Source organism: Octodon degus, unplaced genomic scaffold (genome assembly GCF_000260255.1).
Source record: "Octodon degus isolate 3935 unplaced genomic scaffold, OctDeg1.0 scaffold00070, whole genome shotgun sequence".
Classification (NCBI taxonomy): Eukaryota; Metazoa; Chordata; class Mammalia; order Rodentia; family Octodontidae; genus Octodon; species Octodon degus.
The window spans coordinates 726,164-741,499 of record NW_004524646.1 but is presented as its reverse complement, the minus strand read 5'-3'; the positions used below and the strand labels follow the sequence as shown (position 1 = coordinate 741,499).

General features: G+C 38.9%; 1 protein-coding gene across 1 annotated transcript in view; it reads left to right on the top strand.

The window, feature by feature from the left end:
• Positions 1–202: 202 nt before the first annotated feature.
• Positions 203–15,336, top strand: part of Eml5 (echinoderm microtubule associated protein like 5) — a 247,615-nt gene continuing 232,481 nt past the window's right edge. The window contains exon 1 of the mRNA XM_023719668.1: positions 203–399. Coding sequence (XP_023575436.1) covers positions 203–399 — 197 coding nt within the window. The remainder of the gene's footprint in view (positions 400–15,336) is intronic.

Genomic DNA, 15,336 nt, shown 5'->3' with positions numbered 1-15,336 from the left:
GACCCTCAGCATGGTCCTCGCGGCGAGGGTTTCCCTCCCGCCGGTGGGCTGAGGCGGCGGCGGCGCCCACAGCCTCAGCCGCGGGATGCACCTGCGCGGCGCGGCGTAGAGGACGTGGCCGGCGGGAAGTCCCAGCCGCCAGCCCGAGGCTTTCGCCACCGCCGCCGCCCCGGGCCGAGCCGGAGCCGGTGGGCGCCGCGCCATGGCGGCCCGGAGCGCCCCGAGCTGCCACCTGCGGCTCGAGTGGGTGTACGGCTACCGGGGCCATCAGTGCCGCAACAACCTCTACTACACCGCGGCCAAGGAGATCGTGTACTTCGTGGCGGGCGTCGGCGTGGTGTACAGCCCGCGGGAGCACCGGCAGAAGTTCTACCGCGGCCACAGCGACGACATCATCAGGTACGGGGACCCGGCCGCCGCCGCGCCCGGGCGTCCTGACTGCCCCGCGGGAGCATCGTTCCGGAGGAGCCGGGTCTGGTCCCGCGCCCTCCCCCTCCGCCCGTCCTCCTAGTCTGCGGGCCGCTTGTCGGTCGGTGCTGCACCAGACATTGGGCTCCCTGGCTTTGGACCCTTGTCACCTCCACCAAAATTGCGAGAAGTGTGGAAAGGTTATTTTGGTAGCACTTTAAACAAAATTCCGTGGGGTGTTCATTAAACGCGTTCTTAAAGAGCAGAGGAGAAATCCTTTACCTTAGAGAACTGACCATGACACCTAGGAACCTACGCTGGCCCTGGGAGGGCTTGCACCTCCTCATCATCCTTAGTTCAAGTTTCTTTGCCCGCAGTTAGCAGATAAAAAAAAAAACCAGGCAACCCTCAGGCTATTCATATAGGGTGAAATTTGCTCACCGAAAGGCAGTTTGGTGTAGATCTTGTTTAAAAAGGCTGCTTAAGACCGGCTCCCGCATATGATCAGTTCTCTTGTTGTATCTCCACTAAGGTATCGCCCAGATTTCCTTTCCTTTCTTTCTATTAAAATAACAGTGAGCTTTGGGTGCGTGTTTTTCTTTTTGGGGCATATGCAAGTTGGTCCTCGTGCTTGTTTAAATTTCTGTAGTTAGCGGTATATTTAAAATGTAATTTTTCAATCAATGTCTATAACTTTTATGATAAAGTTCAGAAATAGACTATCCATCATTACACAGAGCTTTTGTCCATTATGGAATAGAATATAATTGAAAACATTTGGAGAGAGAGTGAGTTTTGTTTCTGGGTTTTTAAAAGAAATTTTGTGCTTGAGTTTGGTTAATTATGTTCTCTTATGTTTGTTCCATATCACTTAAAGTGGGAATTTTGCATTCCAATTTTGGTGTGATGCCTCATAGGCAAAAAGCTCTGAGACGTAAATTCCATAAATAAAACTGTTCTGCTTTGTATCTCTGTATTCTGTAATGTGTAGGAGGGGAAGTGGCTTAGGACAAACAGAAGGTAGGACAAGATGGAGTAAAGAGAATAAAGCAAAAATTGAGACTGTGGAATAGAGAATGACACTTTTTATTAATTTGACTTTTTAAGACACGGGGGTGGAATACTGCAAGACGTACATGATGCATTGCTTTGGAAAAGAAACTGACAAGTCATTTCCTTTTTCTCCAATTAGGATTGTGTTTGTAACGGTGATCAAAGTTACAGACTTCGTAGAATGCTGTAGTTTGTTGCTTTAGTTAGTTTAGTTACAGTATTAGTTTGTGGTGATTGTTTATCCCATGAACAGAGTTAATTCTAGTTTTCTTTTCACTAATCCTTCAAGTCCCTCTTTCATGGCTGAGGCCCAGGAGTACCTGGAGTACAGGTATACGAGCTTTACCTGGCCAAAACAGCCTTGACTGAAGCCTTGCTCCAGATATTGCCTGTTCGGTTGGGTTTAGTAAGTGGTGCAGATGTGAAGAATTTTATTGTTTTCATAGTACACTTGTATTTTTTTCTTGATAGTGACTATGAAAGTAGTGATTAGTACTGCTGTATCCTCTACTAGTACTTATCTTTTTTTCTTGTTCACTAATCTTTATTACAGTGATTGGTTTAGATATGCAACTGAGCTTTAATGTCGGAAATAATACAGGACTTTTTTGATCACTTTTTCTTTTATTTTTGTTTCAAGTTATTTTATGCTGTTGTCTAGTTATTTGGTATTAATAAAAGTTTTAAGACTCAATTATAAAGTATACTAGAGTAGGACCAGTTTTATGCTGTTTATCATTACCTTTGCCTATATTTGGAAACTGATCAGCTGTCTTCCCAATGAATTTGATAGCTTTTGAAATTTGTTTTCCTACTTAACTGCTTAGCAGCAATATTTTTTTGTAAGTTTGTTCTTAAAGTAGTGAATATTATCCAAAGTTCTCAAATCCCAAATACTAGTAAAGACAGTTCTTGGAATGTAGTTAACTTGCTGCATTTTGATACTTGTTTCCTTATTGAAATGACCAGGACATACAGTTTGTATTTCTTAAATATAGAATTTGAAGTGCGTTGTCTTTGTTAAAACGTAGTGCATGTTTCTCCTAAATGGTGATAAGCTCAATTGAAAATGCATCTGAAGTACTTTGAAAAGCATACCATGCTACATGGTTGCTGATTAGAGTAATACTTCACTGCTTTTCAGTATAGCTTCTCTATTTAGACTCAGTGGTAGGTGTAGTAGTTCTTTCCTTCAATTGTGGTAGACGGTGTTCTTAAGAAGACTGATTAGGCCTCCGTTACCTAGTAAAAGTGGTTTCTGACAGCTCAATATTTATGGCATAGAAACTTCATTTAATCTACACAAGTAAAAATTGTACTTGGAAAAATAATTCCATAATTTTTAGGGTCTGGCTAATTTTTAAGTTCTGGCAAGAATTATGGCAGACTTACTTGAACTCTACTTTGTGTTTCTAGATATGTATGTTCATTATTTCAAAAATCGCTCTGATCAGAATAGTTTGAAGAACCTTCAGAAATGTTTACCTGTTTTCTCAAATGCATTTAGTCAGAGTCTTCTAGAATTCTGGTTGGAGCCTGAAATCAGTTGTAAAAAGTGTCTCATGTGATTGTTTAGGAATCATACTGCCATCATGTATTCTTAACATAAGAAGTTTGAGAAATAAGCATAAACTCTCCCCTCAAACCTGAAGCCAAAATTTTCTTACATGTTGTATAATGAGAAACAATTTTTCAGAAATTATTAGACTACATAAAAGTTTTGATAAAATGTCCTGTGTTTAAGTAACTAGAATTAGGTTAACTTTCACAGACTGTCATGATTCTCTTTGGTAAGACTTTTTATCAATCTGGACATTGAATTTTTTTTTTTTTATGTATTTGGTACACGGTCTCACTACGCAGCTCAGGCTTGTAGTGATCCTCCTGTTTCAGCCTTCCCAGGGCTGGGGTTACAGGTGTGTTTCATCACGTTCAGTCTCAGGGGCTGGCTCAGCCATGGGGCCAGCACAGCATGTGATGCTGGAGATCAAATCCCAAGTCCCTGCACTTGCCTAAGCAGGTGCTTAGTCTGCTGGAAATATTTAGTATTACATTAGATTTTTCAAATACTACATGCTTTAAAGAATAAACTTAATAGAATGATAGGAATTCTGTAGAGTAATTGTTGGAATACTCATAAATATGTATTAACTATACTATTTGCTTAAGAAAAGCTGAATGTTTAGTTTTTGCATTTAACTATTTTATTATTTTTAGATAAGCATGCATGTAAATGTGCAAATAACAAATAAAATGAAATATTTTGCATATATACTAAAAACATAGAATAAGTTTTTAGAAGACATTAAGAATGAGCTGTTATTTCCAGGTTTTCCTAGGTTTAGTGGGCATCTGCTTTATTCAGGAGTCTCTAGCATAATATTCTGCATTTAAAAACACAGCCAAGTAAAGTATCAATTAGAGTACTATATGTGCTAGGGATATCACTAGCGTACTTTTGATGGATGTCTTATTTCCTTTTCTCATTGCTGAGACAAAGCACTTGATGCCAAAGTTAAAGGAGGAAAGGTTTATTGTAGCTCATGGGTTGTAGAGGTTTCGGTTCACAGTTGGCTGGCTCTAAGGCAGAAAGGCATGGCAGAGGAGAAATAGTTCATGGCAGGCAGAAGGCAGGAAGGACAACAGCAGGATCCTTTCTCCCTGACATTACTTTTTACCCAGGCTACAGATCCTTAGGGCAGGTGGCACTCACACCCAGCATGGGGCTTCCTACTATCCACACTCTGAATTATGCCAAACCAACCAGCGGACTGATTTAGCAGTCACACACCCCTAATGCCAGCATGGCACACTCTGGATCCTGCCACCTCTGAAGAAGCCCACCTATGACTGCATGAGGGGGCATCTTGACACAAGCGGTAACAATGGGGATGTAACGTTTCCTAGTGTTGTTTATTAAAAAATATATATAATACTTGTATTGAGTTTTGGAGGAAAGCTGGTAGAAGTAGTCATCAGAAGGAATGAATAATGGTATGAAATTCAGAGAAGGGGTAACATATGCAGCAGTGTTATGTTATGAGAGACTGTTTAAAAGTTGTTTGTACGCTCTTCAGTTCTTTTCTCCAGTTCCTCTTGGCTCTCTCCTGTTTCACCATCGCAGTTCTTGTCAATATCACTAATGAGCTCCATGTTGCCAAATCCAATAGTAGTTTTCCTTTCTTTTATGTTATCACTATTTGACACAATTGGTCATTCCTACCTTAACGCTTTTTATTAATTTAAACTTTAACTAATACATCAAAACACAAAAATTGGGCCGGCGAGATGGCTCAGTAGAATAAGCGCTTCCCTGGCAAGCGCAAGGGCCTGAGTTCAATCCCTGGTTACCCACACACACACACACACACTATATATATATATATATTTATAGGATATCCAGTTATATTTTTTAACATACACTGTAGTGTTTAACTCTTTGATAAAAATTTAGAAAATTGAACATTAATTATGGTGAAAATATTCAAACTCTTTTCATCTGGCTTTATGAAATATGTTACATTATCATTTTCTGCTACTATGCAGTAGCACAGCAAAATTTTTTACTCCTAACCATCACTCAGTACCTATTGATTAAGCTTTTTCCATATCCTCCTCCCCCAAGCTTTCCTCATTCCTTACTTATCTCATTAATTATCAACCTCTTATGAATCCAGTTTTTAAAATATTTCATATATGAATGAGATTATGTGTACTTAACTTTCTGTGCCTGGCTCCTTTCACTTAACATAAGGATCTTCAGTTCCACTCATATTGTCACAAATGATAGGATTTCATCCTTTTCTTACGGCTGAATTACATTCTGTTGTGATATGTGCCACAATTTCTTTACACACTTACCAGCAATTAGATTGTCCCATGTTTTAGCTATTGTGAATAGTGCTGCAGTGAACAAGTGAGTTCACATATTTCTTTGACACTGATTTCATTTCTTTTGAATATATATCTAGTAGGATTTCTGGACCATATGGTATTAACATCTTCTTAAGTGACATTGGTTTATTTATTCTTGTAGCAATTCTTTAATACCTGCTATTTTCCATTGGCTGTTCACTTGGAGATGAGGTAATATACTGTATGGGAACCTCAGGAAAGACTATAGTAACCAAAGGAACTATCAAGAACAAAAGCCTTGCAGTAGACCTTCAGTGTGTTGTGTGATGGTAAGAAATTTAACGTGACTGGAGTAGAGGAAGCTCAAGGGACAATAGTAAAAAAGGAGGCTTGATGAGACAGGCATTAGTGGTGAGGACTGATAGTGTAGGACCTTATATGCTATCGAGAGGGCATTTTTCCTTCCCATCTGAGACTAGAAGTTTTTTAAACAATTTATCCAAGTTAATGACATAATTTGACTTATAGTTTAATAAAGTCACTTTTGGGTCCTGTATTGAGCATAGTCTGAGAGAAGAGTCAGAATGGAAACAGGGAAACAACTTGAGACTGTTGGGTAATCTACTCAAGAACTATTGGTATTCACCATGGAAATAGTGAGAAAGGTCAAATTCTAGGTATGTGTTATGAGGAAGCATAACTTATAATGGATCAGATATAAATTATAAGAGATAAACAAGGTCAGTTGTGATTATAATTTTTTTTTTTTGTCAGACCAGCTAGAGTGGTATTACCATTTACTGAATTGGGAAAGATTGGTGTCCTGGTTACATTTATCATTGATAAGGCAAACTACCCAATACCCAGAGTTAATCTTTAGTACGTAGACATTTCATTCTCTTTGTTGGCTGGCTCCGGGGCAGAGTGGCATAGCAGAGGGGTATTGCAGACAAGAAACATTCTATGGAAAGCAGGCAGGAGGCAGTGAACCAGCAAGCTAAAATCAGCAAGCCTGCCTTTCCTTTTTGTCCCATTCAGGCTACAAGCCTGTTTGCTGGTGCCACCCACAGCCAGAGTGGGGCTGATGTCTTTAGTAAATGCATTCAGCCACACTCAGAACTATACTAATTCCAATCTATGGACTCGTTTAGTATCACACACTCCTAATTCCAGTATTACACCTATAATGTACATTCACACACCATAGGTGCAGCCACCTCTGAAGAGCCACACTTATGACTGTATGGAATTTTGGAAGGGACATCTAGATACAAACTATGACAATTGAGAAGAGCAGATGTTTTTCTTATTTGTTCATTTGTTTTGGGTACTGGGAATCAAACTCAGGACCTCATGCTTACCAGGCAGGTGCTGAGCTAAATCCCTGGTTCAAATGTTTTGAGAGGAAGGGACAATCAGAAGCTCTAGTTTAGAAGTATTCTATTGCCATGTCTAATAGACAGTCAAGAGGAGTTGTAAATTGGGCAGTTGGTCATACATGTCTGTAATTCAAGAAAGCAGTCGGGACTGGCTGGTATAAATTTGGATGTTATCAGGACATAGGTAGGATTGACAGCTATGAACCTGGATGAGGTCATTTAGGGAATGAGTATGGACAGAGAATGAATCTTTAAAAAGTGGATTCCTGGGTGGGTAAAATATCAAGGGCATGTGTATGAGGATAGGGAAGAGTCAAGTGAAGAGTATTTCAGAAAGAAAGGGGTGACCAGCTGTATCAATTATAATGCAGGCGTCTTCACCATAGTGTAGGTGTTAGCTATTGTGCAATGATTACTTTGTAATCAGATCACTCTCCAAGAGCCTGGCCACCTGATGAGAGAAAGGGGGAAGAAGGAAGTCAGAATTATTCATGTCATAATTTTCAGAGCCGGCATCCTTTAAGACTTACTCCAGAAGTTGCCACTTAGTTGTTAAAAGTGGCTGGCAGCCCTCAATTCTTAATACTGTACTCAAAAATGTGGCCTTCAAATTAACAGCATTACCAACACCTGGGGAACTCACTACAACTACAGATTCTCCAGTCTTACTGCATACCTGCCAAGTCGGAAACGAGGTGTGAGGCCAGCAATTGGTATTAATCACCTCCGGGTGATTTTGCTAAGGTCCAAACTTTGAGAATCACTGCTTATTCCCAGCCTTAGCTATATGATAATATTGTTTGAACAGTTAGAACAAACAAAACTGCCAATCCTTAAATCTCATCCCTAGAAATTCTGATTTAATTTGTCTGGTGTGAGACCCAAGTGTAATTTCTTTGTTGTTATTTTAATTTGAGGAGAGGAGCTACTTAGGTATAGACCTGAGGGCTAGACTCTACCACTGAACTATATCCTCAGCAACCGCCCAAGGCAAAATCTTACTAAGTTGTCTAGGGTGACCTTGAACTTGAAATCTTCCTGTCTCAGGTGCCAAGAGGCTGGGATGATATGTGTGTGCCACTGTGACGGAACTGTTTTTAATTTTTTTAAATTTAAGTTTATTGATACAATTTAGGTATAAAGAATAACCTCATTCATTATAGGGAATTTGTATCTGTATATGATACATCCTTTTTCCTCTTTTTGCCCATTCCTATCCCCTCTTTTTAAACCCCCTTCCCCTGTCCATTCACAAAGCCCAGTTTTTATTTTATCCTTTTTTTTCTCTTTTCATTCCTTTCATTCCCCACCTCCCTATTTCCCTTTTCCTTTTAAAAAGTTTCTTCATATTTCACAATATCTATTGTACATTTATGATCTTTATATTTTCAGTGTTCAACCGCTGTGGAAATCAATGTAGATATTCTTTAAAAAATAAGGATTAGCATTCCCATTTGACCCGGCTATTTCCTTTGTGGGTATTTTCCCAGAGGAATTAAAAATATCATACCACAACAGCATATGCACACCCTTGTTTATAGTGGCACAGTTCGTACTAGCTAAATCTTGGAAGCAACCCAAATGCTCATCACCAATGAATGGATAAAAAAAGATGTTTTTCTATATAATGGAGTATTACTCAGCCATAAGCAGAGATAAATTAAGACTTTATAGCTGTTTTTAATTTTTAATTTTCCAGATAATTCAACTGTGAGGTTGATGTTGAAAATACATACTGTAGTTATAATTCATGTTCAGCTGATGGCCTAGGAAGTAACCTGCAAAATCCCAGTGCTCTGGCCAGTTCATTTGCTTAGGATTATTCATTATATAATAATGTGGCTAATTAATGACATACAGGGACCCCTTGAAATGCCCTGGTTTCTCCCATGCTGAGTTTCCTGTTTGATGGTTTATGTCCAAAGCAACAATCCTTATGGTTCTGTTGATAGATTTGCTCAGAATCATCAGGGGCTGAAAACACTGAAAGAAAGGTGAGGTGACCTCCATCACTAGTCCATAAAAAGCTCACTCATTGGGGTCCTGGAAAGTCAGTTGTGTGTGTGACTGTGTGCATCTGTAACAGGACCTGAAGGCTGGACTTGCAGGTGCCCAATAGGTAACTAATATTAGGTTGAAATGTGGTATCTCTGCCTTTTTTGTATTTATTTCCATTATTGCCTTCAAGCTTTGGATCAAACCAAAGAAATGTGCTCATTTCTGCACATAGGCATGTTAGTCACTTAAGAAGTATCTGTAATACCAGCTTTATTTGCTGTAAATTTGCCTAGCTCTCTATCAAGACCGAGGACACCAAGATATGAGTAATTATACTAACTTTCAAGATTTTCAGGATCATCTAATTGCTAGCTTTCCCAGCCAGTTCCAGCCCCTTGCAGTGATGACTACAAGTTTCTAATCATCAGCCTGAACCTGTGCTCTCCTTGGACTCCAAGGAAAGCAGCCAACACATAATGAAGTACTCTCTTGTTCCCTACCAAGCAGAGCAAATGCCTCATGACAGGAACCGAGATTGCTGTTCATTTCATGATGAGAACTGAATTGCCCCCTCAAGTAATGGTGACTCTCCAGAACCTTACAGCATGCATCCTCAGATAACCACTCACCCAGACCACAACTTGACCATGGTTATCTGAGTTACTCCCTAATTATACAGACTCCTAATCCTTGTCTCTGTTCCTCTTTTTATAGAAAATCCAAAAGTTTCTATGAGCCTTCCAAATCCAGATTTTGCACCTCTTTTGTCTGTTCTTCTTGTAAAGATAAAAGACTTTATCTTTTAACAATCCAGCCTACCTTTCTTTAATTTATGTTGTCCAACAAATGGTGATATTGTAAATAGTAAGTACAGGCTTGTTCAGTAGGGAGTGATTATAAATATAGGAAATGTTAGCTAAAATTTTACTCTAAAGGTTATATTGTTCTTCACAGTTCTCATCTCCTATATTGGTGCTATGGAATGAGTGGGCAAGCCTGATCTTTTGGAACACCAGAGCTAGGATTTTTACCCTCAAACTCCAGTGATACATCTTGAATGTTATCAGCCAAAATTTGCTGTAATCCAGTGCCTCGGGTGGTAATTTCAGCAGGTCCAGTGTCAGCAGTGAGTTTGGCTGAATGGAAAGCCCAAGATTGTACGTTAATAAATTTCTACTTTGGAGCCAGGATCCATAGTGATAAATAAGGGCCAGCCAAATAGCTCAATGGATTAAAGTGCCTGTAAGCCGGCGCAGGGGCTGGGGGTTTGATCCCTGGGCCTGCCGTGCCTGCCCTGCCCCCAGGGTACGCTGAGACAGCAATTGAGACGGCATGGTGGTGCGCACCTGTAATCCCAGCTCTTGGGAGACTGTAAACAGATGGATGACTATGAGTCCAATCTAGTAGAGACCCTGTACACCCTGTAGACCTTTCCCTAAGACAAAAAAAACAACAAAAAAAAAAACCACATAGTGATAAATAGACCAGACATCCAATATGGTAATATTGCACAGGGCACACAATTATCCATCAAAGGATGGGTCTTCCCTATGCTATGAAATTCTAAAGTGGGCATTTTTTTCATGGACAATTGAAATAGCACCTTGGAACTAGGGGCAGGGAATATGTAGCTCAGTAGTATTGTGTTTATTATATGTGAGGTCTCATTTCAGTCTCTAGCAGAAACAACAAAAACTGACTGTTTAGTTAGGATTAGTTGCTAGAATACTGTATTTTGTTGGGCTTAAGACTATATCTTCCTGTGAGACAATTGACTGGCTTCTCTTTAGTCTAGTGTCTACTATTGTATCTTCAATATGGATCAGTATTCCAAGACACTATAAGATTGACAAGAGGTTATTCTGAGTAATATAAACAAGCTGCTTTGGGTACAAGAGAAAATTCTGATTATGGGATGATACAAGGAATTGTATATATTGGCTGAAGACTATAAGAATGTGAACAAACTCCTGAATAACTCCTGTATTTCTTATTTATAGTATCACACCTTATTAAAGGTAGATTGGATTGTTAAAAGATAAAGTAAAATATAGTTCCCCATTGTATAACACTGATTTTCGCATTTGTCTGAAATAGGATGCATAGGGAAAAAAATAAATAATTTCTGTGTTGAATGCTAGGGTGAAAGGCTAGGCATGGGACTGCAGGTAGACAGTATGTCCTGGATCTAGCTCTTTTTAAGGCCTTGGATATGCAATTCATGATAACACAAAATTCTTAGGTTTTTTTTCTGTTATTAGAAGTTCATATTATGTTGGATTCTCCAGGAAGAAGAGATTATAATTATAGGAGATGTTAACTGAGATTTTACTCTAAAAATTATATTGTTCTTCACAATTGTGGATGATTTTACTTTACTCCAGAGGCTGGGTAATCTAGAAATAGAACAGATACTGATTAGATGTGAGATGAGAATTCTAAATTATATCATTGTCAAAAGTATGGATGATGTCAGTCTTTTGATAGGGCTTAAGAAAGGAGAGTTTGTAGTTTTATGTATAGGAAATATATAAGGTATGGTAGAAAAGGGAGTATCTAAGTGAAAGTAAAGACCCATAAATAAACTGATGGTAAGAGAAGTGTACAAACTACTCGTCATCCACATCAATTAGAAAAAAAACTAAGACATAGTTGCCATGAAGTGTCTTATCAAGGAAATTTTGCTCTCTCTCTCTCTCTCTCTCTCTCTCTCTCTCTCTCTGTTCATAGGAATCATGTGTCTACCTCATTTCCCATGTAAAGAAGATATTCATTTATGTTATAGTTTGTATCTGGATATGCCCCTAAAGCCTGTTGTGGTCATGGGGAGGGAGGGGCTTTTTGGAGGTGGCTGAATCTAGAGTTTGTGATTGAGTCATGGGCTGGTGCTGGGTTTAAGAGTGTGGGTGCTACACCAGCCCTAGGGCAGGTATCCTGCTTACAGTATAAGGGAGGGAAAGAGGCTTGTTCCCTCCTCTTTTTGCTTTTGCTGCATAAGGTTGGTATGGTTTGCATCTAATATCCCTCCAAAGCCTCATGTAGTGATGGGAGGTGGCCTTTTTTGGAGGTAGCTGAATCTAGAGTTTGTGATTGAGTCAAGGTTCAATACAGGGTGCTGGGATTAAGGCTGGATCAGTACCTGATTGAGTTGGCACCACCCTAATCCCAGCAGGTTGGACAAAATAAGGGCAAAAGGAGGCTTGTTTCCTTTTTTTGTTTGCTCTTGTTGCTTTTGCTATTTTCTGCTGCCATAAATCGTTGCTTCTCTGCCGTGAGCCAGCCAATTATGGACTGAAACTTCTACAAACTGAACAAGTAAACCTTTCCTTCCTTAACTTGTGGGTATTGAGTATTTTGTCTCAGCAAGGAGAAAAGTAACTAAGACAGAAGTTATAATAGTAAGATTCATCAGGGAGGAGCAAAATATAATTCCCATCCAGGAGAGAAAAATGAAAGGCCATTCCAAGTCTTGCAACATAAGTAGTTGCTACTGTTTCTAGACTAGTCATCGTTACTTGGTTACATTATGACTTAGCTAATTATTAGTTAACTTTTGCACAGTGTACTTAATGCATAAAACACATATATGGTGATAGATTATATGGAACTTGGATGCTAGATTCAGATAATAAGCATTTGCAAAATGCAGTCTTTGCACCCATATACAGAAATTACTGTGGCAGGCTGAGGGAGCCTAATAAGAGATTATGAGGGCTGGGGAGATAGCTTGGAGGTCTAAGCACCTGCCTGGCAAGTGCAATGACCAGGTTCGATCTCCAGTACCGCATGCTGTGTGGCCTCTGAAACTGGGTGTTGTGGTACATGCCTATAATCTCAAAGCTGGGGAGGCTGCAAGAGGAGGATCACTATGAGTATGAGCTGTATGAGACCCTGTTCCAAATAAATAAAGATTTTTGTAAACAAGCTAATGAGAGGCTTGCTAGGTTCCCTCTGAGAGTTATTATTTTATGTTAGTACATATTTATTTATAGAAAAATCAGGCATAAAATAATATTTGCCTGCAGTCTTACAATATAGAGATATGTTATCCCCTTTTATGCTTTTTTGATATGTATATTTATCTTAGTTACACTTCTCTCATTCCTGGGACAAATACCTGAAACCAAAAATGAAGGAAGGAAGGGTTTATTTAGCTCACAGTTACTGGAGGTTTCAGTCCATCCCTGACTGGCTCCAGGGCAGAGTGGCACATGGCAGAGAGCAGGCTTTCACAGCAGAGGCAAAGAGCAAAAGGAAAGGGAGAAGTAGCGGGAGGAGTAGAGGCAGCAAGGGCAGCTAGTTAGCCTCTCTCTCCTCCTTACATTGTAATGCAGAGTATCTGCCCCAGGGCACTCACACCCATAATCCCAACATTGGATCCAAAATTAATCACAGGGGCTGGGGAGATAGCTCAGTGGAATAAGAACTTGCCTGGCAAGCGAAAGGACCTGAGTTCAATCCCTGGTTCCGAAAAAAAAAAAGAAAAAATTAATCACAAACTCCATAATTTAAAGAGGCTTTGCGGGGACCACTAGACACAAACCACAGCAGTATTCTTAAATCGTTAAAGTCACATTGTATATACAGTTGGGATTTTGTTTTTTTAAATTTCACATTATAGTGGAAGCTTTCCCCCTACTGTGAAAAATCCTCATATGTTTTTAAGACTGCATAAAAAGCCCATCTTGTAAATGTGCTGTAATTATGGAATCATCCTTTAAGTGTTTGGACAGTTAGGTAATTTTCAAAGTCTTGCTGTTATAAAGATGATACAGTAAAAAGAACTGTGAGGATTTTTCTGTTAAAGATTAAAAATTAAATTTTTCTTTCAACATTAACCACTTTTTTGAAAATTCAGTTAAATGTTGAATACAGGTCATTTTTGTAGCTACTTAGTATGTATGTATGTGTTTATTTTGATAACAGAAGTTGAACTCAGGGGGCCTTGTGCTTGCCAGGCAGGTGCTTGTGCCACTGAGCTATATTCCCGGCCTGCTTCTTCGAATTTAATATAAATCAAAAGAGTAAAGTCAGTCCTTTTAGAGTATACATTCTAGTGGGAGAGAGTAAGATAAATCACTATCAATGGTAGCTTTAGAGACTTGATACCTACAATCATAAACCAATGAGGGTAGTAGATAGAATATTCTGGAGTGGCTAGGGAGAATTAGGGACTGCTTCTCTGAGCAAGTTATATTTGACCAAAAGCACGAATGAGGTGAAGATTTCAGAGATCATTCTGGATAAGACAACATAATGAGCTCAGCATTTTAGAAAAATTAGTGCATATTAGTTATACAGAATAAGGGGTTTTGTTTTGGTGTATTGATACATGTACATAACATACTTTGAGTATTTCATCCCTCTTCTCTCCTCTTCCTTTCTTTCCTCTCTCCCTGATTCCTTTTCTTGTCTCTAAGAGCCTGCCTTTCCTACTCTTCTGTCATCTCTGCTTCTTGAAAGATTATTCATGTAAGAGAAAAGCACGTGATACTTAATGTTAGAAGTCTGACTTATTTTTCTTAACATGATGGTCTCAAATTCCATCCATTTTGCTCCAAATGACATGATTTCATTCTTTGTGGTTGGATAGTGTATAAATGCTCCCTATTTTCTTTGATTCATCTATTGACAGGCTATGGGCTGTTTCCACAGCTAAGCTATATAAATTGTGCTGCAATAAGCTGACTATGCAGGTATCAATTATAGTGTTTATCTTTAATTGTTTCAGGAGTTACTGATGAGTGGTGTAGCTGGATCAAATGGTAGCTCTATTTTTAGTTTTTTTGAGGAACCTCCATACTGATTTTTAGTATTTGTAGTGGTTTACATTCCTACCAGAAGTATAGACCTACATTTTTCTCTCCAGCATTCATTACTTTTTCTCTTCTTGATGAGAAACATTTTGACTAGAATCTTAATGTAGTTTTATTTGTATTTGCCTGACTGATGCCTAAGGATTTCTTACATTTTCTTCAAATGTTTTTAGACATTCATATTCTTTAGAGAAATATATAGCCATTCCTTTGCCCATTTATTCACTGGGAGGTTTTTTTAAATTTGTTAATTCTAAAATTCTTTATATATGCTAGTATTAATCCTCTGTTGGAAGAGTAGTTATTAAAGATTTTTTTTCTGTTCTATAGGTTTTCTCTTCGTGGTGTTGTTTCCTTTGCTGTGCAGAGCTTTATAATTTGATTTAGTTGTGTTTGTTGATTGTTGCTACTGAAATCCTGTTGAGAAAGTCTGCCTGTGCCTATGGCTTTAAGTGTTTTCCCTATGTTTTCTTCTAGCAATGTCAGTTTCCGGTCTTATAGCTAGATCTATGATCCCGTTTGAATTGATTTTAATACAGGGTAAAAGATTGTGATGAGTCTTTATCTTCTGCATACAGATATCTAGTTTTCCCAGCACCATTTGTTAGAGGCATTCTTTTGTGCAACACATACTATTGGCTTCTTTATTGAGAATTAGATGGCTGTGGTTGTGGGAGGTTATTTCTGAGTCCTTTATTGTGTTCCATTGATCTACATGTCTGTTTTAATGCAGCACCATGGTGTCTTTGTTACTATTGCTTTCTAGTGTATTTTGAAATGGGATATTGTGTCATCTCTAGCATTGCTTTTTCTTTTTTCTTTTTTTT